Source organism: Equus quagga, chromosome 3, assembly GCF_021613505.1.
Source record: "Equus quagga isolate Etosha38 chromosome 3, UCLA_HA_Equagga_1.0, whole genome shotgun sequence".
NCBI classification, from domain to species: Eukaryota; Metazoa; Chordata; class Mammalia; order Perissodactyla; family Equidae; genus Equus; species Equus quagga.
Window position 1 is genome coordinate 88,774,287 of NC_060269.1, and position 23,036 is coordinate 88,797,322.

Below are 23,036 nucleotides of genomic sequence, written 5' to 3' on the forward strand. Positions count from 1 at the left end.
CATATTTAAGTTATGTATCAGAAAGGTCAGAGACAGAATGCCAAAATGTGTTTGCAATCACATTCTGCTCTGTATTTTCAAAGTTAGATGGTCATAACTGATCCAAATAAAAGACTTTGCAAAGCCATTAGAAAACAACAAAGTTTTCGAAATCAATGAGATTATAATTTCTGTATGACCATAATAAAAAGAGAGAAGGGAAAAGAAAGAAGATGCTGATTTGAACATTTAGACAAGCACTACAGTAAGGTTTTACTTTTCCAAAGTACACATAATTATTGTTAGCAGAAGCTAACAATTATAAAGTATGAGAGAATACGGGACTGAAGTTTATCGTATAAAGGTTACATTAATTTCATCAATTAATAAATAACCAGTAATTCAAAATTACTAAGAAAATAGTATAGTGAAAACACCACTGTTCTTAACCAAACCAAGAAACTTTGACTAAATTATTTTCTCTGGCTACTTTACTGCAATTTTTAAAACTTGCTGTCCTCAGACATGGAGGAAGATACATAAAACCAAATATCTTATTATAAATTTAAATTGCTAGACAACAGTTTATTCTTTCTTTTCTTGTGCAGACATTCACCCTATTATATTGCTCAAGAATAGTTAAAATAAGTGCAAACACGACACTAGGAATGGATATAAATTGATTTTGCTTCCAAACAACCAGTTTCCTCAAAATCATTTATTAAAAATATATATATAATTTCCCTCCTCATTATTTGTCATGCATTACGTTCTTATAGGGTAGCTCTTTATTTTCTTCCAATGACATGGCTATTCTTGAAGTAGTTCTAAATTAGCCTTTAATAATACCAAATTCTTGTGGTATTATTTAACTTGGTGTTCTAATTATCCCCGCTTTGTATGTACATATAAACACTGGACAGGACTGGATCCCTTTTTATTATTCTATTTATCAATTATTATCTACCACAAAAACATTGAAATAATTTTATTAAATTCTATTACCATTTTCATTGAGAATGAACCAAACTTATAAATTAAACAGGAAATTATGGTGGTTTTCCCAACTAGAAACCTGGTACCTTTCCATTTATTTGTATTTTTGCTCCCTCTCAAAGTTCCATATTGTTACTAGTCACTCTACATTCGACTATAGGATATATTCTAGAACTGTCGGGAACTAGATTCTTAAAAGAATTAACTTCCTAACAGTAAATTTTTTTTTTGTATATTTATCTTATATCCAGCCACTTTACTGTACCTTTATTCATTCTCATGAGACATCTTTTAATAAAAACCTAAGTTCTGTAACTGTAAATTAATTTTTAAAACATTGACAATATCCACTCTTCATGGCTAAAGGTGAACATCAATTATTTTTAACACTTTTCCTGTAAGTTGGGCTCACAGCAGAAGTACCCACTAAGCCAAGGAGCTGGCACGTATTAACGAGGCAGAGCTCTTCATCATCATTTGCACTCTCTGCCTTCACTCAAAGCGACCACCTGTCCCAGCACCTGTGTCCCCCCACAAGGCAGGATCGCTGCTGGAAACTAACAAAACACAACAGCACAGCAGCGGGTCTCAGTCCTAGCTGTCCAGTAGAATGGGGGGTGGGGGTGGGGAGCGGCTAATTGACCTGTGATAGGGCTGGGACATAGATTTTGTATAAATTCCCCCAGAGGATTCTGATATGAGGCCAGGATGAGAGCTACTGGGGTAGAGACTAGATTCTGTTTAGTGGCTTTCAAAAAAATACACTATTAGCATTTTGTGGTTTAACTTTTTAGGTTTAGAATAGACTAATAAACTTGCTACCATTTTCCAAAACATAAATAAAATTAAAATCCTAGTAAAACTCACAATGAATCCAAACACGACTGTGGAAAAGAAACCGCCAATGAATCCTTCCCAAGTCTTTTTAGGAGACAACTAAAAAAGGTCAAATAAAATTTGAAAAAGTTACTGCACTCACAAAACACATAAATACATATGCAAACTCTGTACAAAGAATTCCCACAATACCTTATACATCTCCCCTTACTTTTTCTTATTGGAATAGCTTTGCAACGCTTTTTCCTTAATTCCATGATCCTGATTTATTTGTGCAAATATCTGTAGTAGTGTCTAACAGATATTAGGCCCACAAACATTTGACATGCTGTGAATGTTTATTTCTATAAATAGCCTCAATGTATTTGCTTTTTCTCTCAGAGGGCTATAAACTAGATACTGAAATAATTGTCCCATGGCTTTTATTCTTATATAAACCCCCATAATAGTGTAGTTCTTGAAATAAGAATGAGATATATTCATTCCAAGTACACATGGTCTGTGTCTACCTACAATTGACTAAACATAGAATGATTATGTATAACAAAGCATGAACATTGCAGCACGCCAGATTTTCATACATTCCCAAAATGCCATGCACACCACACACTTCTTTCTGAAATGGTAAAATACTCCACAGCCCCAGATACAGTCTTCGCACTACAAGTATTCACATATCATTCTCCCTTTGGTCACAATCTATGTCTGTCTCCATGAAGAAAGGAACATGCTGTACTTCTAAGAATAGATACTGTTTGTTTCAAATTTGGGCTATTGTTTCTCAGTCAATGGGGCATTCAAGGAAAGAAATCTGGAGGGAAGTCGAGAACTTGGTGATGCAGGGGCAAGAGGAAAAGATGTAAGAGTGGACAGTGCTAACTGCCTGAGGTGCCCTATAAGATAAGGACTGATGTGTGGGCATTCGGTCATCAGGAAATCACTGACGGCCTCTGTGATGATCCATTTAGCGGAGCAGGGGCAGAAGCCAAATAAATACCAGAAGGAAGTTTCTGCAGATAGAAACGGATGATAGGCTAAGCTACATAAGCTCTTTCTACCTTTCATGCTGATGTTCATAAAGCCCAAAGCCAACAGTGTTGGCAGAAATGGTTTCCTGACAAATCTGATAACAATTCTGCCATAGAGAAGGGATTGATATATACCTTCTCTCAGGATAGTTCAGTATGATTGTCATGAAGTAGGAGTTGACTCAAATTCGAAAGTGCCTGCTGATTCTTTTAAACGTAGCTTATCAGATTAAATTGATCCATGTCATATTGATTTAGGGGTTAACTTGCTTAGTTACATCTGGGTGTATTATACAACTCATCCAGCCTGGTAGATCCACTAGAAACCTGTGCTGGACGTCAGACGGGGAGTCTTCCACAGCCATCACAGCCTCTCTGAAGGCTTCCGAAGCCAAGACCTCTTGAATATGAAATCACTTCCTCTTATGCTGAAGCAGCTTTAGAAACTTTTACAAAATATATAGCTTGCTTGCCAGTATCGCTACAGCTCAGTCTGATGCTGTGTGCTGGACTCCTTTGCGGGGAAGAACTTACGCAAGGTTTTCTCAGGAACAGGCAGTCCATGCATTCCTCTGGGAGCGCTAAGCTACCCTTATATCACTCTGAACAAAGAAGAGGTTTTCTGTCTGAACATCTATCTCAGTCCCCCCAAAACTGCCCTCATATAATAACATCAAAATAGCCAATTAATATATTTGTGGGAATAGTATTAAAATTTAGCCCAGTATGTGAACTGAGCGAATCCTATTTAAAGCCCCAAATGAAAAATTTTTTATTTTTTATTTTTTAAATTGAGGTAACATTGGTTTATAACATGATATACATTTCAGGTGTACATCATTTGATTTCTGTATAGACTGTAAAAGCTTTTCTTAAAGAAATCAGTTCTAGAAAAAGGTCAGTTTTTCATGAGGAATTGGTTTGTTTCTTTCTTCCCCGAAATGAGAACTGTATAACTTAGTTCATTTCCTCTCTTTGCCTCCAGCAACTGTAAACAGAACCAAATCTAAGGCAAAACAACATGATCTGTTCAGGTGCACTTTCCTTTCCCTCATCTTAACCTTTCCTTATTACTTGCATTATCAATATTTTACTGTAGGGCCTCAAATTATTTTTTGAAATGAGCTTGGGTGTGAATAGTTTTACAAATGGACGAGTATATGAAGATGGTGTAATGTACACTTTCAAAAAATTTGGTAAAGGAAGGGATGGATGAGACAGCTTGAGGGGAGAGCAGAGTCAAGGCAAGGCTTGTTGACAGGGTCGTTGGGGAGAGGAATGAAGAAGAACTGCACAAGAGTAAAGGGAAAGAAAGCAGCAGGAAGATGAAGTGAGCCTCCACAAGAGACAGCGTAAGTGATGGAGTCAAGTCCTTGTTGAGGAGCAACAGAGTATCCAGGAAGAACCCAGAGGGAATCACTGGGAAACACGGCTCACCGCCCCCGCACTGTGGCCAGCAGGCCCAGCCAAGGAAGATCAAAGCACCTCGGAAAGCGAAAATGTGCAACAGCACCAAATTGTTGGACATTTTCTCCAGTGGCTAATCTTTAAGGTTATGGTAGTGGCTTGCTTGTGATATTTTTCCTTTACCTTAATTAATGGAGTTCTCCCAAAAAAAAATCCAAAAAGGTAAGCAGTTATGTCATTGCAGATAACACTTGATATTGGAACAAGGAACCTTTAAAGAAAAAAAGGTCAGCAGAAAAAAGTCCATATAATTAAGCGACAAATATTTACACAGGTTATGACTCATAATGAACCACTGCAATAACCATTTGGACTACAGTGCACCTAGTCCAGAACACAACACTTGCCAAAACATTAGTAGAAACAATCCATATCAACCAAATTTGATCATTTAGCAATTAAGCAGAGCAAAAATCTCTAAATAAGCTAACATACTAGGAGAATATTGCCATGGAAAATATTAAAAAATCAACTTAACTTTAATATTAAATAATCATTTTCTATAGCTATGGACATTCAAATTTCTGTTTTATGAGAACAAGTCATGACAATATAAAGAATTTTTTTAAATCAGCCTTTAAAAATGAAAATGAGTCATTTGTTTAGACAGAATAACCTGATAAATTTATACCAAGCTCTTAATACAAATTCTCTTTCAGGAAAACATCAATTTTAATTCTATCTTAGCCTATAGTTGCATTAAACCCTACTAATTATACAGAACCTACTAATTTCAGTAACTGCCCCCCATCAATTAAAAGTCTGTATATGGAAAACAATCTTAAAATGATTCTAATTGTTTACACACACACGCACACACACCCCTTAGTAAAAAACATGAAGCTGTTAAGGGAATAAATTTATCATGGCAAAACCCATCAACTATAAAAGATTTTAATTAATGGGTTTAAAAAGAATATGAGGAAAATATGATCAGATTTCTTAAAATCTTAACTTTTTCTCCACTCTAATTTTTAACTAATAATAATTTTTATAATTTTAAACTAATAAAAACGCTTCCTGAATCTGTGAGCCCCTGCTATACAGCAAGGAACTCCATACGTCTGACATCTGGACACCTGCTCCCATATAAAGGCAGAGTAGAACCTAGCCAACTTTCTCCCTGAGAAAATGCATCACCAGCACACTGTCCGCTGAAAAGCAAACTTTCATGTTCTTTTTGCATTCCACGTAAATAATATATTCTTTTCAAAGTCTATGCTTTGTAAAAAGTCACATTAAGGTGTACTAACACCTGAAAACGTAATTAATTGTTTGGAGTTTTTATGAGGACTTCCTGCATTTTATTTGGTACCTGAATAAGGAAGGTTTCCAGGTGTTAACAAAGCATTTGTCTTCAGTTATCAAATAGTAAGCAAAACTCGGGAAGATATTTTAATGGAATAGAGCAACAACAGATAGTACATTTTAGTAGAAATCTATAAGATTCTGTCCAGTGTGAAAGAGCTTTAAAAGTGCTACGACATAATATAAAGCAGCATAATACCATCCCCTTACCATATCATGCCTTCAAACAGATTTTGGATGACAAGATGTGACTGAGTAACCGTTATCAGTAAAGTGACATGAGTCCATGCGAACTGTTAATAGCCCAACAATACAACAATTAGTGAACACAAGATCAGTGCAGCCCAGGAAGCAAGAGCAATTTCGAAACAAATTTCTAGCATGACTTTTGGTCAAATTTTGTAAGATAAGGTCAAAATAAATGCTGTTAGTAAATTATACTTATTTTGGTGCCTACTGGAACCTTAAAATATGGAGGAACCATGAAACTGGAACCTTAAAACTGGAACCATGAAAACATTTGACCAAAGTAATCTTAATTTATACATAAATGGTATGCTAATAATACCGAGAGACACTACTAAATTAAAAAAAACTCAAATAAAAAACAAGCCATAGTCTTGAATCATGAGATTCAAATGATAATGAGAAATTTATGGTGTTATGTCATTGAGAGAGGAACATTTTACTCTGGTTGTATTCTGCAGTTATTAAAAATGCTAAACACTTCACAAGGTTGTAAACTATCATAACCTTAATTTAAAAAAAAATGCTACACACTATTTTTCTTTCAGAGTTCATTATGGTAACTTTTTCCCATAAAGAGTTAATTCTAACTTCAAATGATCCAAACCAGCAAGGATCAATTGCCCTTAAACTCCAATTTTGACACTTCAAAGTTGACCTTCACAGCTCTGTTCAATGACAGAACTCAATTTCTAATTTTCAAAGGTCTCTGTGTTTCATCAATTCCATCCAGCCTGAGAGATGGCTACATTAGCGACTTTTAGCATCATCAGTAGAATAGGTAGAATGTGGGGAAAAAAAAAAAATCTAATGTTTCTATGTACTAGTCTCATAATTTTGATTGGAATTTATAAAATGACTTTTCAAAATTCTTAGGATTTTGATATATTCTAATAAACCTGCTTCCCTTTTCAGCAAACAATATAGTATCTTGGTTGTCTTGTTTTATTTTTATCTACTTAAAAGATCCAATTCTCTTTTACCCTGGTTGCTTCAGAATGCATAAATAATTTTTTCCAATAGGCATCATTCATATTTCCATAGGAGATTCTATTATTTCTTTTTTTTACAGCTTTATTGACATATAATTGACATACAATAAACTGCTTATATTTAGAGTGTATAATTTCAAGGGTTTTGGCATATGTGTACACCCATAAAGCCATGACCATAATCAAGATAGTGAACATATCCATCATTCCTAAAACTTCTTTGTGACTCTTTGCAAACCACCTCCACCCTCAATCCTCAAGCAATCACTAAACTGCTTTCTGCCAATTAGTTAGTATTTTCTATAATTTTATGTAAAATTAGTTTGAATTTTCTATAATTTTATACAAATGGGATCACACAAGAACTCTTTTGCTGTCTTCTTTCATTCAGCATAATTCTTTTGAGATTCAACCTTGTTGCTGCATATATCAATGATTTCTTCTTTTTTATTGTTGAGTAGGATTTCATTGTATATATGTACACCACAGTTTCTTTTTTTTTATTTTTTAAAAAAATATTTTATTGGGGCCACATTGGTTTATAACACTGTAAATTTCAGCGTATATCATTATGTTTTGGCTTCTTTATAGATTGCATAAGAGATTCTCTTATTTCTAAGTTGGTTTGATGGTTTCTAGATTTTCACTGAGAATTTTACTCTTTCCTCTCAAGATCCCCAGAAATTAAAAATGTAAGAAACACTACAATTTTCCACTAACAATGCTCAGCAGGATGTCCTAAAGGAGAAAAGCAAGGCATAAAAAATAGGAAATACACCCCAAATCGAAAATAAGCCTCACTAATACATGAATTCACAGGTCAAAATACTACATTTTGCATTTTAGTGTCTTATAATTAGCTACCTTTTAAAGAAATAAGTTCAATATACAGTGATAAATTTCATAAAACACTGAACACTGTTTATGATATACTTAATAAAATACCTTAGGCCAAAAAGAATTACGCAGTTAGGTGACTAACCATAGGTACCGAGAAAATATATGCTCTGTTCCTTTCATGCTCAGGCTAAGAGCAAGTAAACATAGTTACTTTCCTTAGAAAAATATGGTTGATGTTTCTCAGACTTACTAAACGTTCAGGAGACTATAGAAATGCTTCAAATTTCTACAAATTTAGAGAATCCAAATACTTGATTTTAATTTTATAGCCTCTGAAAATATTGAAAGAAAATTTTTTAGGAAACTTTGAAAACAGTTAAAATTTTAAAATCCTCAATAATTTTTTAGCTTCAACCTTTCGTATTTAATAGCCATCCAAAACTGAAATATCCCTCACGTTCAGGCAAGACATCAACTAGCAGATTAGATTACATTTTTCCACCGCAGAAAAAAAAATAAAGGTAAGGGTTTTTCTTTTAGATAGTGACTACAGAAGAATGGTTAATACACACCATGTAAAACTGCAGACGGTAATGCTTCTTCACCAGGCTCAGCACAAACATGCAGAAACCTGTTCAAGAACAAAAAACATGTGCCTGTTATGCAATTTGTTACAAAGTGTAAGACTCATTGAGCTCAAATCAGCCAGTGTTCTGCACCCCATCTAGCTACACTTCAGCCACTTACTCATAAGCCATCTCCTCCCCTCTTATACTAAGCATTTTAAGTAAGTTTCTTGAGGGAAACCATCTTGTATTCTCCAAAATGCCTAATATATTCCATGGCATAAATTCAATAAACATCCCCTGCATTAAGTGAATTAGTCCCTTGCTAATATGTGAACATGGAAAAACAGATCTTGAATTTCAGTTAAACAAACTTTATTTGCTATATCAATCCATCAAGTGTGTGCACGGAATGTTTCAATCTCTACATAATACAAAAATTAGTAATAATTATGATGGCAGCTAACATCTATGGAACCTTGTTACTAGGTTCCAGCCTCTTGTCTGAGCATTTTACAAGTATTAACTCATTTAATCCTTCCAACACTCCCATGATGTAGGTTCCTATTACTATCTCCATTTTACGGATGAAGAAAAATGCACAAAGGACTTCATTAATTTACTGAGGACCACAGGGCTAGAAAGCAGGTAAATTCTCAGATCCTACTGACTCTCAAGAGTCATGTGGTTCCATAAACCATTATCAGCAAGAGTCAGGTGAACAGTGACTTCAAATTTCTCAGAACAATATTACAATAATTATAGTGAAACATAATACTCAATAATTTCAAGATTTATAAACAGTGTTTATGTTTATATCCTACAAATTTATTACAATGAAATTTTACTAAATAAAAATTCTTCCTAGTTAGATGAAATCTAATACTCATACACTAAAATAATGAGAGGCAATATGAAGCACTTTCTGCCCAATTTATCAGTAAACTTCTAGAGATAAATATCTTTTTACAGAGACAGGTATTGGAAATGCATAAACCAAGTTTAATTTCAGATAAACAGTCACCCGTGCATTCTGTTCTGCAACATCTTTAGAGGGTGAGTTCTCTGAGGCAGAAAATGAATTGTCAATTAATCCATCCCAGATGAAATAACACTAGCCTTTGTGTATCTAAGATAGACTTACCAAGGCAATTCCACCCACCAGAGTAAACCAGGTTGATACTCCTCTGACCAAAGAATCAAACAGCAGCTGCCTTTACCTATTTTTTCATAACTGATTTGAAATGTCGGTGTAAAAGACAATGACAAAGGAAGAGAATGCTTACTGGCTGCCAGATCCTACCTCACCCCGTTTGTCACCAACAGAGTAATCTGACTAGTTGAACTATAAGAAAATATGGAAACATTTTCTGAGTGGAAGCACAGCTGAAAGCCATATGTCACTTTCTTGAGAGAGAGAAAGAAAGGGACGGGGGGATTAAAATATGGAATTCATGGCACTGAAATCACCAGTAGTATAAAAAACCTCTTTAAAAATTACTACTTTTAAGTTTTTCTTCTATAGCAGGTAGACTTATTTTGTGGCTCAAGTAATAATGTAATTTCTATGCTGTTTTATGCCATTGGTCCACGGTTAAAGGTGAATGTACGCTGGAGCTGGATCAGAGGCTAATAAGGTAGGAGCACAGCAGAAACAAGACAGACGCCTCTGGAACTCACCCTTTTGTCCAAAGGGACCCCTCTGATTCTCCCAGCACAGCCCTGGAAACTTCTCAACATCACTGACTGTGCATTATCTCCTCACAAATACTACTCCAACATGTATGGTTTTCTCTTTCATGAAATTATATAATACCATTCACCCTTAAGCATTTCTTCAAACAAAATTACCAGGAGAATCATTTGATATTTTCCTAATAGTGATTTTATCCGGGAGAGTCTTGGTGACTCACTTTAACCTGATCTAATTTCACCATTAAATCAACCAGCAACATGCGGCTCTTTAGGGTGCTTTAATCAGGATACAATTATCTGACTCCTACGTACGTTAGGATAAAACAGTTCTCTGAATTTGGGGGTGCATGGTGGCTGGTTAGAGTGTTTTCCTAGCATATCTAAAGTTAAATATCATTTTTAAAGAAAAACAATCTGAAAAAGAAACATGTGAATTTACTTTTCATTCACAACCATATAGCTGTGTGTATATTTTATGTTTAAATGTATAAAAATACATATATACTATATTTCAATAAATCTATGGGAAAGATAACTTTGTACATTTGGATCTATAGTTTTGCTTTTTCCTTAATTAACAGAAAATGCGTATGATTATATTTGCAATTAAAATTACAGGATTTGTTACAGTATTATAAATAAAAGTACTCACTGATAAAGCTTCCTAACATACAGTTCTTGACATATAATTATGTTTAGTTACACTTATTGATCACCGTTTATGTACACAGCACTGTGCCTGGTGCTGTCCATACAAAGATGCGCAGACCCTGTTGCCCAGCATTAAGGAGTTCCCAGGTGGTCAGGGAGACCTGGTCATCCAACAGACTAAAGAGAGGCGTGTCCAAAAAAAACAAAGAATGACATTTCTAAAGGAGTCAGGAGAAGCAAAGCGGGGAAAAGATACTGAAAAATCCAAAAGATGACAGAGGGAATTTCAGAAAAATGGACAACCAGAAAATATTCATTGAATGCTTAAGATGTGCCAGATACAAGATACGAAAAATGAGTAAGATAGGCATTCCTATTCAAGGAGCTCATAAGCTAGTTGAAGAGGCAGGAAATATAAAAAAATAATAAAGATTTTTAAAATGTGCTATTGGTGATTAACCAATTTAGTAAACATGTGTAGTCCTTAATTCAAAAAACAGATATTAAGAGAGACCCAAGATTAAATACTGGAGCTTACTGACTTCTCTCTCACTCTTTCACGTGCCTATAGTTTTCATTACTGACCTAAGTAATCTAAACTCCAAACGCTGCAAACATCATGTTAAATAAATTCAGAAGCATACTGCCTTGTGTGAGCCGATATTCAGACACTAGATTACAACTAAGTTGCTCAAAAAAAGTTTTAAGCGAATATGCATTGTAGAAATTGTCACGCAAACTGACCATTATATTAGCTAAGATAAAGAGAAATTTTCTATTAACCTTCATGGTGAGTTTAAGCTGTAGAACGACACTGGCATGTGGACAGATTCTAACAGTCTGTAATTCAAAAACTGTAAGTGGTTTTGGAGATACAGTCCTTTGTGAACAGTTATTTGTGACATCTTTCTAAAGACTTCATCAACATCCTTTGAGATAAAAGATATTCAGGATGGCTGGGGAAAAATTCTTAACTATGCATTAGTTTTAGCTATAACAATTTTATATGTCCATTGATTTTCTTGAATTCCAAGTATTATATTCAAGCCATACCTTCTCCTTAGGGTTTTTAAAAAGAAATCAAAATAGTTAGCCATGCATAAAACACAAGCAAAAAAACCCCCCAAACTAAACATAACATGCATATCACTGGTTGGCTAAAGAGACGGTCAATCACCTCAAGATTATTCACCCATCACTGCTAAACATGCAATCACATGGCTGCTCTGGTTTTAAAGAGCCCCAAATCCAAATCACCAACATCTTTTAAAAATATATCTAGACTCGAGGGGCTGGCCCCGTGGCCGAGTGGTTAAGTTCGCGCGCTCCGCTGCAGGCGGCCCAGTGTTTCGTCGGTTCGAATCCTGGGCACGGACATGGCACTGCTCATCAAGCCACGCTGAGGCAGCATCCCACATGCCACAACTAGAAGGACCCACAACGAAGAATACACAACTATGTACCGAGGGGCTTTGGGGACAAAGAGGAAAACAATAAAATCTTTAAAAAAAAAAAAATATCTAGACTCGAGAGAAAATGTTTGTCCTACTATTTTCAGTCTCGCTGAATTTCTCTTTGCTCTCAGTCAAATTCATTTTACAACAAAATTATCTAAAGGTCAGAAAGACTTCCAGATCATAGTCACTGAGTCATTTTGTATGATATTAGACAAGCCATTTAATTTTGTGGGCCTTGGTGAGGGGCCTTGAGACCTGGAGATACCTACATTTTATTTTAATAAAATTCAATGTCAATGAAATAGCTTGGGCTGTCTCTGCTTTTTCAATCTGCTAAGACCTATGATTTCCAGAGCCATGTGACCACTGCAAAGCTGAAAGTTTCACAGGACCCTTGGAATACTGTTTTACAAAAAGAATTCCAAAGATTTCCACAGCATAACTTGAGAGAAAGGGCCACACGTCTCAACAGAGCGCTCAATTTCCTCGCTCCTGTCTTAAATCTAACTCCATTTGCTAGACTAAGCTCATAAATGTTGCTAACCACAAGAATCACCAGTAAGGCCTCAAGACTCAGCAAACCAAACACTGATGCCAAGAAAATATCTCTAAGAAGCAGCGTGTGTGGATGTGCATGTTCTCAGCCTCTTGATCATTCATCCAACAAATAGGCAATGGGAACCTAAATGCCAGACCCTGTGCTAGGCATTCAGAATTACAAAAACAAGAGAGACACAAAGCGGGTGGTTACAGTCTAAAAGGATCATATTTAGGGCACACATAAAATGATAATAGATATAGAATACTAGGAGTGATTTATATTGGAAGTTTCATCAATTAACGCAGTAGCTCTCAGCTTACTACAAGGTTGCATTTTAAAAGTACATTTGTAGGACTGTAATAATGTAACTATACTGGTGTGATGTTTATACTGTAGTTTTGCAAAATATTGCCTTTGGGGGAAACTGGGCAAAATGTGTAAGGGATATCCCTATTATTTCTTACACCTGCATGTAAATATACAACTATCTCAGCAAAAAGTACATTCTAAGCCAATAATTAGGGATACAAAAGCAATTTTCTCATAGACTTCCATAAATAGCAGTTGGTTTCTATGATCAGCCCACAGTATTTTTATCTTTTTAATTTACAACTCTTTTAGTATTAAATACAAAGCTAAAGGGCTCAGGCCCTCATTCTATTTAGCATGCATTACAGCAGCAGTTTCCAATGTAGTCACCCTATTCACGTCTCACAATTCATCTTTCATTTAACTACAAATCTGGTTATATTATCTCTTAGCCTAAAACCCTCCAGTGGTTTCCCAGGGATAAAGCCCTTCCCATGATACACGGAGCTTCTCAAGACGTGGCTCCTGCCTACCCTTCCAACCTTCAGTGCCTGGCACCAGCCCAGAGCATGCAATCCTCTCTCATTTCCAAGCCTTGTGCAGCTGCTCCTCTGCCTGGAACGCCCTTTCCCACTATCCACCCGGCAAATGCCTGCTTGTTCTTTACTCTTCGTGATACCTGCCATCTCCTCGAAGGCCTTCTATGGCTTTCCCATCCCCTAACAGAGTAAGGCCCTCCCTCTCCTTCTTCACGCTCTTAGAGGGCCCTGCTCATGTTTCCGTGACGCACTAGGGGACTCATGTCCCACCAGCTTCAAGACCCTGGAAGGCACACTATTGGCCTTATTGCCCCTTGCACCCTCAACAACATTCACAGTATCTAGCATTAGGAAACCACTCAAATGTTTGTTGAAAGAATGACACTGATGACTTTCAATGAGCTTCTGTGATTCCAAGAGCCTAAAACAGCAAGTGGTGAGCTATTTCTATGACAGAAATCAGTTGGGAAAAAAAAGAAATATTGATTTTATTTTATAAAAGTACAGTGAGAAAGTTTAGTGTATGAAGCAAACAATTACTAAAAAGGGATAGTTGGGAGGTGATCATGTATAAAATATATAAAAAGAAACAAAATTAATTATATGGTCTTTACTCAATTGAGAAGTTATTCTCATATATAAGTTACAGCAAACCACAAAGGGAAAGTAAGCCAAGTAAATAGCAGTCACCCTATTTTCTGACATTCCACCCATCAGACATTACTGCATGCACATCAGTAGAGACAGAATCACAGATAGGAAAAAAAGAGATTTAGATGTGCTGATATAAAACCATCCATAGGCTACTTTAAGTGGAAAAAACAGGTACAGAGTAGTCCACTCTCATTTGTATTAAAAAAATGGGGAGGGGGCAGCCCAGTGGCATGGTGGTTAAGTTCACACACTCCACTTTGGGGGCCCAGGGTTTGAGGGTATGGATCCTGGGTGTGGACCTACGCACCGCTCATCAAGCCATGCTGTGGTGGTGACCCACATACAAAATAGAGGAAGATTAGCACAGATGTTAGCTCAGCGACAATCTTCCTCAAGCAAAAAGAGGAAGATTGGCAACAGATGTTAGCTCAGGGCCAATCTTCCTCACCAAAAAAAAAAGGGAGGGGGATATAAAAGTATAAGCTTGAATATTTAAAAACTTTCTGCAATAACAGTAGTGAGCCCCGGGAGATTGTAAGTAAGGCTCTGAGGTAGGAGGGAGATTTCACTGAGTACTCTTTTTCAGTCTGAATTTTTACTATGTGCATGGCATTATGTTTTCATTTTTTAAAAACTAATTTAAAAGAACACAGCAACCTAGTTAAGGACTCTTGAAACACTTGGCTTTTGTCACACTCCCTATTCAGAACACAGCCACGGTGCTCTGGGACCTCCAAGCCCCATGGAGAGGCCATCCACAGGTGCTAAAGTCCATAGCCGGCACTAACCATGGCCACAAGTGTGCGCCACGCGGGCCGTCCAGCCCACTCAAGTCTTGAGAAACAAGCACCACCTCCAAGTGGCTGCAGCCAGGGGAGCAGCCCTGTAAGAACTGCCCAGTGACGCCTCGGCAACCCACAGGACCAAGAGAAAACAATAAACTATTGTTTTAAGCCAAGGGAAAGACAACTACTTAAGGATTTCCCTATTACAATGACAGCTTGATCACGTGCATTTATTTCCATTCCACCTTGGTAAAAGAAATTAAGACAAAAAGCCACAGAGCAAAGAGAACTGAAGAAATGTCAAGGAAAACAGGAGAGAACTGGCTGCAAAATTTGGGAGCTGGAAAACAGACTGGATAACTTTTAGAGACCTGAGAAATCAGGGAAAACGGGGAGTATTCTCTAGAGAAAACTTAACAGAAAAGGCTTGGTGGAAGGCAGGGGTGAGGCCTGTGCTTCCAAACCAGAGTATTTAGTCAAAGTCTACTGCTGCTAACAAAAGCGAGCCCCAGACAAAGCAGCCAACTGTGAGCCTAGAATAAAGATAACTTTTGGAAATGTATGAGCATAAAACATTTACCTTCTAAGCATATTTCATAGGAAACTACTGGAAACCACGAGGGTGTTAAGCCAGAAAGTGAAAGACATGGGATGGAAGAAATGGGGAGGCTACATCATGAGGACACGTGGGCAGTAGGCCTACACGCAGCCAGTCAAAACAGGACAGGACCACAGAGGTCTCCAGGACAGAGCTCTCCAAGAAAAAATGGAAATGATACACTATTTGATTTGTGTGAACATTTGAAAGAATTATCAATAGACAAGTGACAGACCTGAAGGAAAAATTAAGGATTCCTACACAGAAATTGCAAAGGTTGAAAAGAGAAGGTGAAGCAGTTGTTAAATTCAGGAAAAACAAAATGTTGTAAAAGAATGAAAATGTAATTGTAGATACTAGTTGGCTCTATAGGATGTGATATTTTAGGTACCTGTTTAATAACGTAAACAATTACAATAAAAAACTGAGTGGGAAGAAGAGAGAGAGGTTATAACAGGAAAACAATAGATAATGCCTAAAATAAATTAAGAAACAGGCATGTTACTTAGAAAAATGGAAAAATTCTGTAAGTGGGATGCAGGGTTGTTGTTTACATTATAAGTCTTTTAAAACTGATTTTTTAACTAGTGGACATATATTAATGACAACAAATGATTTGTATTTTAACCAATCATAATTTTTGCTATGTAATCATAAGAATAATCACATAAAATAAAGTAAAATGAATTGGTCAGGTTCAATAGCGGAAGCCACTAGAGACACTTCTCTTGCTAATGTTATTTTTAAAACTCAAGATGCCAGACAAGTCTTGCCAGTCTAAATATAAACTAGAAGATACTGTATTCTTTTCTCCTGTAATACTAAAGAATCCCAGAATTTACCTTACATTTAACAAAATAAATCAGACATGTTGGTTTGATAAGTGAGAGAAACTACTCAAAGTTTCTACCAAGAAAAAAATGTCACAAATGTCCTGTGATAAACACAGAATCAGAGTCAAGTGTTCCACTCCCCAAAATTCTACCCATTAGCAGCCATCATTAATCTCTCTAATCAGGATTCTTCTAAACCTATTAAAATTTAAAACGGAATAATTACCTTAAAACGAATAACTTCCTTTGCCCTCGGAAGAACAGAAATGCTTTTCAATACCTATTTCCAAGAATCTACTTTCTTTAGATATATCAGTAAACAATTTTTAAAAATGAAGTAATAGACTTAGAAAACCGGACTGAACAAAACCCCTGAATACAAAAAGGAAAACGCTTCGGAAAATGTAGGTCTCCGCTGCCCCCAAAACAATTCTCTGAAAACTGCTACTATCATTTCAGATTGTGTTTCACTTTCTGCCTTCCTAGAATCAGAAACAAAAGAGAGACCAGGATCTGAAGGGGCCTTTACTAAGGCAGGAGCACCATGAAGAAGAACATTACAGTCACCGAATAAGACAGAGACTTTCAACGGCCAGGACGGACTTCCCCATACACTCTGTATGTGTCTAGCTTAACGAGGAATGGAGTCACCTGTATTGTACGCAGTTTCCAAAGTTGCACTAAGAGGACAAAATTACTTCTTAAGAAACTCCTAAGAGCTAAAACAATAACTATTTATTACTAGCTAAAGTGAAAACCCACAAATTTCACTTCCTCCTTTAAAAGTGAAAATAACAACAACAAATATAGAAAGAGTGCTGGGTACTGCTTGAAGTGCTTTACAAAGGAACTGAGGCACAGATAAATTAAATTTCCCAATGTTTATTCAGCTAGTAAGTGGTGGAGCCACGCTTCACATTGGCAATCTGACACTTACAAAGTACATATCCAAGTCAATTTCCTAGAAATTTTTTTTATGATTGGTAAACTTTTATAGAGAAGAACTCTGTTAATTCTAACTTTATCCTAAGTATCTGATTCCTAATCCAAAATCATAAAAACATATGGCATAGCATACTATAAACAAATATGTATATAATATTTACATATATAAATATATAATGAATATATAATAAACCATGTCAGGAAAACTAAGTACCCTGATTAATTCTATATGAAAACTCTACTTCCTAGGGACAAATAAAGCAATAGATATGTGAAAATTTCCTTGTAAATTATACCTAGTTAATAATCAATCCATATATTTAAAAGTTTCTTTACTACAACTTGCAAAGAAAATTTTCAAGTATATGGAGTAACTACTAAGTGAGCAGTTTTGTTAGCCACCATTAGGGAGTGACTGCCATTTAAGACCACAACGAAAGAAAGAGCTTTATATGTGGGACAATTAAAAAGAGAAGCTGGATTAAAATGTAACAAATAAAGGATGTTATGAATTTAAATAGCACAAATATAAGTAAACATGTAAAATATATTAGCTACATATCAATACAGAATATTTTCCTAAACTTACCTGCCAGATAGAGGGCAAAGGATATAAATCTGTGGTAACGAATAAGGAACTGAAGTTGCTCTTCTCTTTGAACAAATGTAGCAAAATAATCTGCTACGGTCTCTCCATAGAAAAAGTAGTTTACACACAGTAGAAAGTACCTATAATTTAAAAACAATTTGCTTTTTATATTTGAAGCTTTCTTCCCTCCTCAAACTCAACAAAACTATTCTCTACATTTTGATGATGACACAAAGATTCAAACCAAGCTCAGAAGACCAGTTCAGGATATATTCTACCAAAATGCTTTTTTCCTGTTTCCAACTCAATTTTATTTTTTTATCAGTCAACAAAAATTTCCTGATAATAGTTCACGCCTTTATTTAGCTCAAAATCTAATGCCCATGGGGCCAGCCCTGTAGCATAGTGGTTAAATTCACATGCTCTGCTTCAGTGGCCTGGGGTTTGCAGGTTTGGATCCTGGGTGCGGACCTACACACTGCTCATTAAACCATGCTGTGGCGGCACCCTGTATACAAAATACAGGAAGACTGGCACAGATGTTAGCTCAAGGAGAATCCTCCTCAAGCAAAAAGATGACTGGCAATGGATGTTAACTCAGGGCCAAACCTCCTCACCAAAAAAAACAAAAAAAAATCATAACTATTGCCAGAGACAGAAAATTAGGAAACTATGTAGAAAATACTACACATAGACAAACACACACTCTCTCTTTCATAGAGACACACACACAGAGTACTAAGTTTATGATGAAAATTCCCTCCAAGCTACTTACAGCTCTAATTTTTGGGGTTTGTTTTGTTTGCTGAGGAAGATTAGCCCTCAGCTAACATCTGTGCTAATTTTCCTCCACTTCATATGTCAGTCACTGCCACAGCATGGCTGAGGAGTGGTGTAGGTCTGCACCCAGGATCTCAACAGAGGCTGCTGAAGCAGAGCACATGAACTTTAACCACTATGCCACAGGGCCAGCCCCTCTGATGCTTTTTAACAGTAGAGATCCTAAGCCAAATTCCCATCTGCCCTAAAGAGTATCAGCAGGGAAAGAAGGAAGGGGTAATTCAGCCTCACCCCTCCCTGCCCACTGCCCTGCACACTACTGGCATCTCTCTCCCTCTCCTCAATGCCTCGGATGCACTCAGCTGAGCAGTGATTTTTATGGGGTAGCAGGGGGGTCTGGGAGCTAGCTGCAGGTGAAAATCTCTAGGAGAAACTTTTAAAACTCTATAAATCACCTGTCCCTCCTCCCAGTCCTGGTACATCCTTTTCCAGAGGGAGAGGCTGAGCCCACGAGATGGCTGATGGGAGCTTGTACGAGCCAGGTTTCAAGGCTGAGAAACACTGCCTTGGAGCTCCTCTGTGCCTCGTCCTTTGAAGGGCAGAGTCTGAGGTAGCCAGGAGGGCAGAAGAAGAGGACAGGGGTCCTTCCCCTCGGGTTCTCATGGATGGAATCAGACCCCACTGTTCTCAAAGTAAAGCACAAGTGTTCTCGTTTCCATCAGCCGTGTGTGCCACTTTTCTATTCTCCTGTCTTTGACTCCTCGGTAAGGCTATCAAGGCCTACTCTAACCCACCAACCCAACATTTGCCCACTATTCCCTAATACCTTCTGCTCAGGAGGGCCAAAGATGTCTCACCATCTGCGGCACATGCCTCCTCCGCCCCACATCTAGAACCTGATGGGTGCTGCTTCCCCAGCCCAGAGCACTCTTCTCCATCCAAAGCTTGTCTTTATTTCAAGTGACAGTCTGTGAAGCCTTCTGCAATCACTGGAGCCCGTCCAGACCTACCTTCTTTTTCCTACACTTGGAATCAATCCTGCATGGTTTAGCATTTAATTATTCTCCAACTACTTAATCTACCTAACAATTCCCTATGCATGTCACCACTCATGAAGAAACTTGATGGAAGGAAAAATCAACTATTCCCAAATCTAGAAACTGTTGTTTGACTATTCTAAACCCCAAAGGTGATACATCTGTTTTGTTTGTTTGTTTGTTTTTTGCTGAGGAAGATTTGCCCTGAGCTAACATCTACATTAGTCTTCCTCTATTTTTTTGTATGTGGGACACTGCCACAGCATGACTAGTGAGTGGAATAGGTCTGCAACTGGGATCCAAACCCATGAACCTGGCCTGTCGAAGCAGAGTGCTTGAAACTTTAACTACTCAGCCATGGGGTCAGGCCCACACATAAGACTCTAGCCCCTCTGGCTGTTACTAATCAAACAGCCATATTCAAAGGCACAGCCAGTGAGGGTAATTATGAACTATTATGTTAGCATGTTTCCCGGTCAAGGTCTTGATAACTAAGAATTATACCTGAAAAGTTTTTAAAATATACAAAATTTTATATACTAAAATCATTTGGTGATTTATTTATTTATTTATTTTGCTGAGGAAGATTGGCCCTGAGCTAACATCTGTGCCAATCTTCCTCTATGTTGTATGTGGGACACCACCACAGCATGGTTAGTGAGTGGAGGAGGTCAGCACCTGGGATCGGAACCCACAACCCCCAGGCTGCCGAAGCGGAGTGCACAAACTTAGCCACTACGCCACCAGGCTGGCCCCCATTTTTTTTTCTTACTAATATTACACACATTTGTGCATATACAGTTTTTCAATGGCTAGTAACTGCTGGTGCTGTTTACAAGGATGCCTTGCACACTGCCCCCTCCATCAGAGTCGTCTTCTTCCCTCTGACTACCCTGCAGGTTGCATGTCACAGGGCCCAGAGCCTGGAAAGGAGACCAAACCAGAAGCAGCAAAGGGTCATCTCTCCTCTCACTGCCCCACCCCCCAGGGCCTATGGGGGCTACGAGAGGGTGGGCCAGCTTCCAGGGAGGGAGGGAGGGAGGGAGACAGTCAGTTTGGGTTTTCCCCTCCTGAACAAACCACTGATCACTCAAAAAAAAAAAACAAAACAAACTATTTTCATACCTCATCTTTCAATCTTTGTGGAGATAATTTAATTTTGTGTGTGGTCTCATGCCAACTGAGGGGATATAAATAAAGCATAAGATTACATATATTTGTAACATTTTACAAAATAAAACTTTTTGTTAAAGTTGTAACTTATAGTTACAATGCGTCCAAGGTAATGTTGAGGGTTTTTTTAAAGAGGACAGAATGGTATATATATTCAATATAAATTAAATGTCTTTACAAAGAGTGAAAGATTGGATGTAAAAATAGTTGTGTTGGAATGGGAGAGTTAAGAGTGTTTTTCTTTACAAAATTCAATTGCATTCTTTTATTTCTCTCTCTCCAAAATCAATCTATAAATCTATCTATAAGGCCAACCGTGTGGATACTGACTGATAAGGATGCTTCCTTTACAAATTTTAGGAAAGAATCCAATTTTCCCATCTAATATGGTTTTAAGTTACTCACCAGCTTAGCGTTCTAAACCATGGCAGGTCATAAGAACGATAGACTCTGTAGCCTATGGTGATAATTTCATGGAAGCACTTCACTTGGATGCCCAAAACCTGAAACCAAGAGAAAACAGTAACATACATTTCTCAATGTTCACTTTGTGGTTAATCATTTAATAAGGAGCTTGTTGTTGAATGTATTTTAAAAATCTTTAGCCTACTCATTTTTACTTATTCTAAATGTCAGTAGCAAACATTCAATATTTGACATCTCTAAAATCAAGTGATGTCCCAAAGGGACAAGCAAAACAATGTTTTCTCCAAAAAGTTTGAGAGCTCCTTCTCGGGGTAGGAGGTAGCACTCTAGTTTAAGGTTTAAAGATAAAATCCTTTTGTCCTTTTGTTTCTTCAGTTACCCTAGGAAAATGATCATATGTGAAAGTTCGCTTGTACATATTTATTTTTAACCACACATCCTGATATACGTGCCAAGGATAAGCACAGTGTCGGGACAATGGCTAAAACATCTTTAGCCAGTCACCTAAGGGGCTGTGCCAACTCTCCCACAGTCAGCTCCACATGACCCGAGCAATGCCAGCGGGGCTGCTTTGGCAACTTATCCGCAGCTACTCTGACCCATCAACTGAGTCCATGCAGTTCTGTTTGAACAGTGTCCTATATACATGCCTAGGACACAGGTTTGTATTTATAAATCCCTTTTTGATGGTCTATTTAGCAGTCCTTCCAACTGCTGCACCCACCAATCTGCGTACAGGTAACTCCTGACATGCAGCATCATAGCCAGTGCTTGGCTTAAGTCAATTCCAAGACTCAAAGAGCAAATGGCAAGTTGGACACATTACCATGAACTAAGAGATTAAAATCTTTGTGAAGATAGCAGACTAACTTTTTCAGCCTCTAGAGAATATACCCAAGGGCTTGTTTTTGTATAGCCCTGGAACAAAAAATAGATTTTATAAATATTTGTTTTCTTTATTTGAGGAAGAGTAGCCCTGAACTAACATCTGCTGCCAATCCTCCTCTTTTTTTGCTGAGGAAGACTGGCCCTGAGCTAACACCTGTGCCCATCTTCCTCTACTTTATATGTGGGACGCCTACCACAGCATGGCTTGCCAAGCAGTGCCATGTTCACACCCGGGATCCGAACTGGCAAACCCCGGGCTGCCAAGGCGGAACGTGTACATTTAAATGCTGCGCCACTGGGCCAAACCCCAGCCTAAAATATTATCTGGTCCTTTACAGAAAAAGCCGACCAAACTCTGCCCAAGGATATACTTTGGGATTTCTTTTTAAGATCTCCACAAATTAGCTTTTCCAAACCTACTGCTCAGGATATTCTTGAGCTATTTTCCCCCGCTATACCTATTACATGTCCAATCACACGCTTCAAATGTAATTGAGTCTCCTCAGTCACATGATAAGAAAGCATTATGCCAAACTACTATAATTAGTTCTTTTAAGAAAAGGTCATAAATGTGTTAAATATAAAGACAAGAGAAAATTAAATATTGTCCTTCAAATAACCTTTGTATATAATATCAAGTCATTTTTTAACAAAAATAATCACAGAATGGCGGCACTGCTAGATGTTAAGATAACATGGCAAAGCCATGCTATTTATAGAACTAAGGGCTTTTAAAATATCAAAGGCACTGATGCAATTTCTATGAACACATTTGCTTGAGAACAACCATGAGCACTATATATGGTATTTTACTGACAGGAAAAAGAAAAGTATTTTTAACAGCACACACATATATTTATATGATTGTCAATTATAG

General features: G+C 37.3%; 1 protein-coding gene across 1 annotated transcript in view; it reads right to left on the reverse strand.

Moving 5' to 3' along the window:
- CDS1 (CDP-diacylglycerol synthase 1) overlaps positions 1 to 23,036 on the reverse strand; it is a 61,223-nt gene that overhangs the window by 11,156 nt on the left and 27,031 nt on the right. The window contains exons 4-9 of the mRNA XM_046656196.1: positions 21,251 to 21,348; positions 17,856 to 17,995; positions 8,266 to 8,324; positions 5,826 to 5,908; positions 4,431 to 4,518; positions 1,843 to 1,911 (exon numbers count right to left, since the gene is read on the reverse strand). Of these exons, the coding sequence (XP_046512152.1) occupies positions 1,843 to 1,911; positions 4,431 to 4,518; positions 5,826 to 5,908; positions 8,266 to 8,324; positions 17,856 to 17,995; positions 21,251 to 21,348 (537 nt within the window). The remainder of the gene's footprint in view (positions 1 to 1,842; positions 1,912 to 4,430; positions 4,519 to 5,825; positions 5,909 to 8,265; positions 8,325 to 17,855; positions 17,996 to 21,250; positions 21,349 to 23,036) is intronic.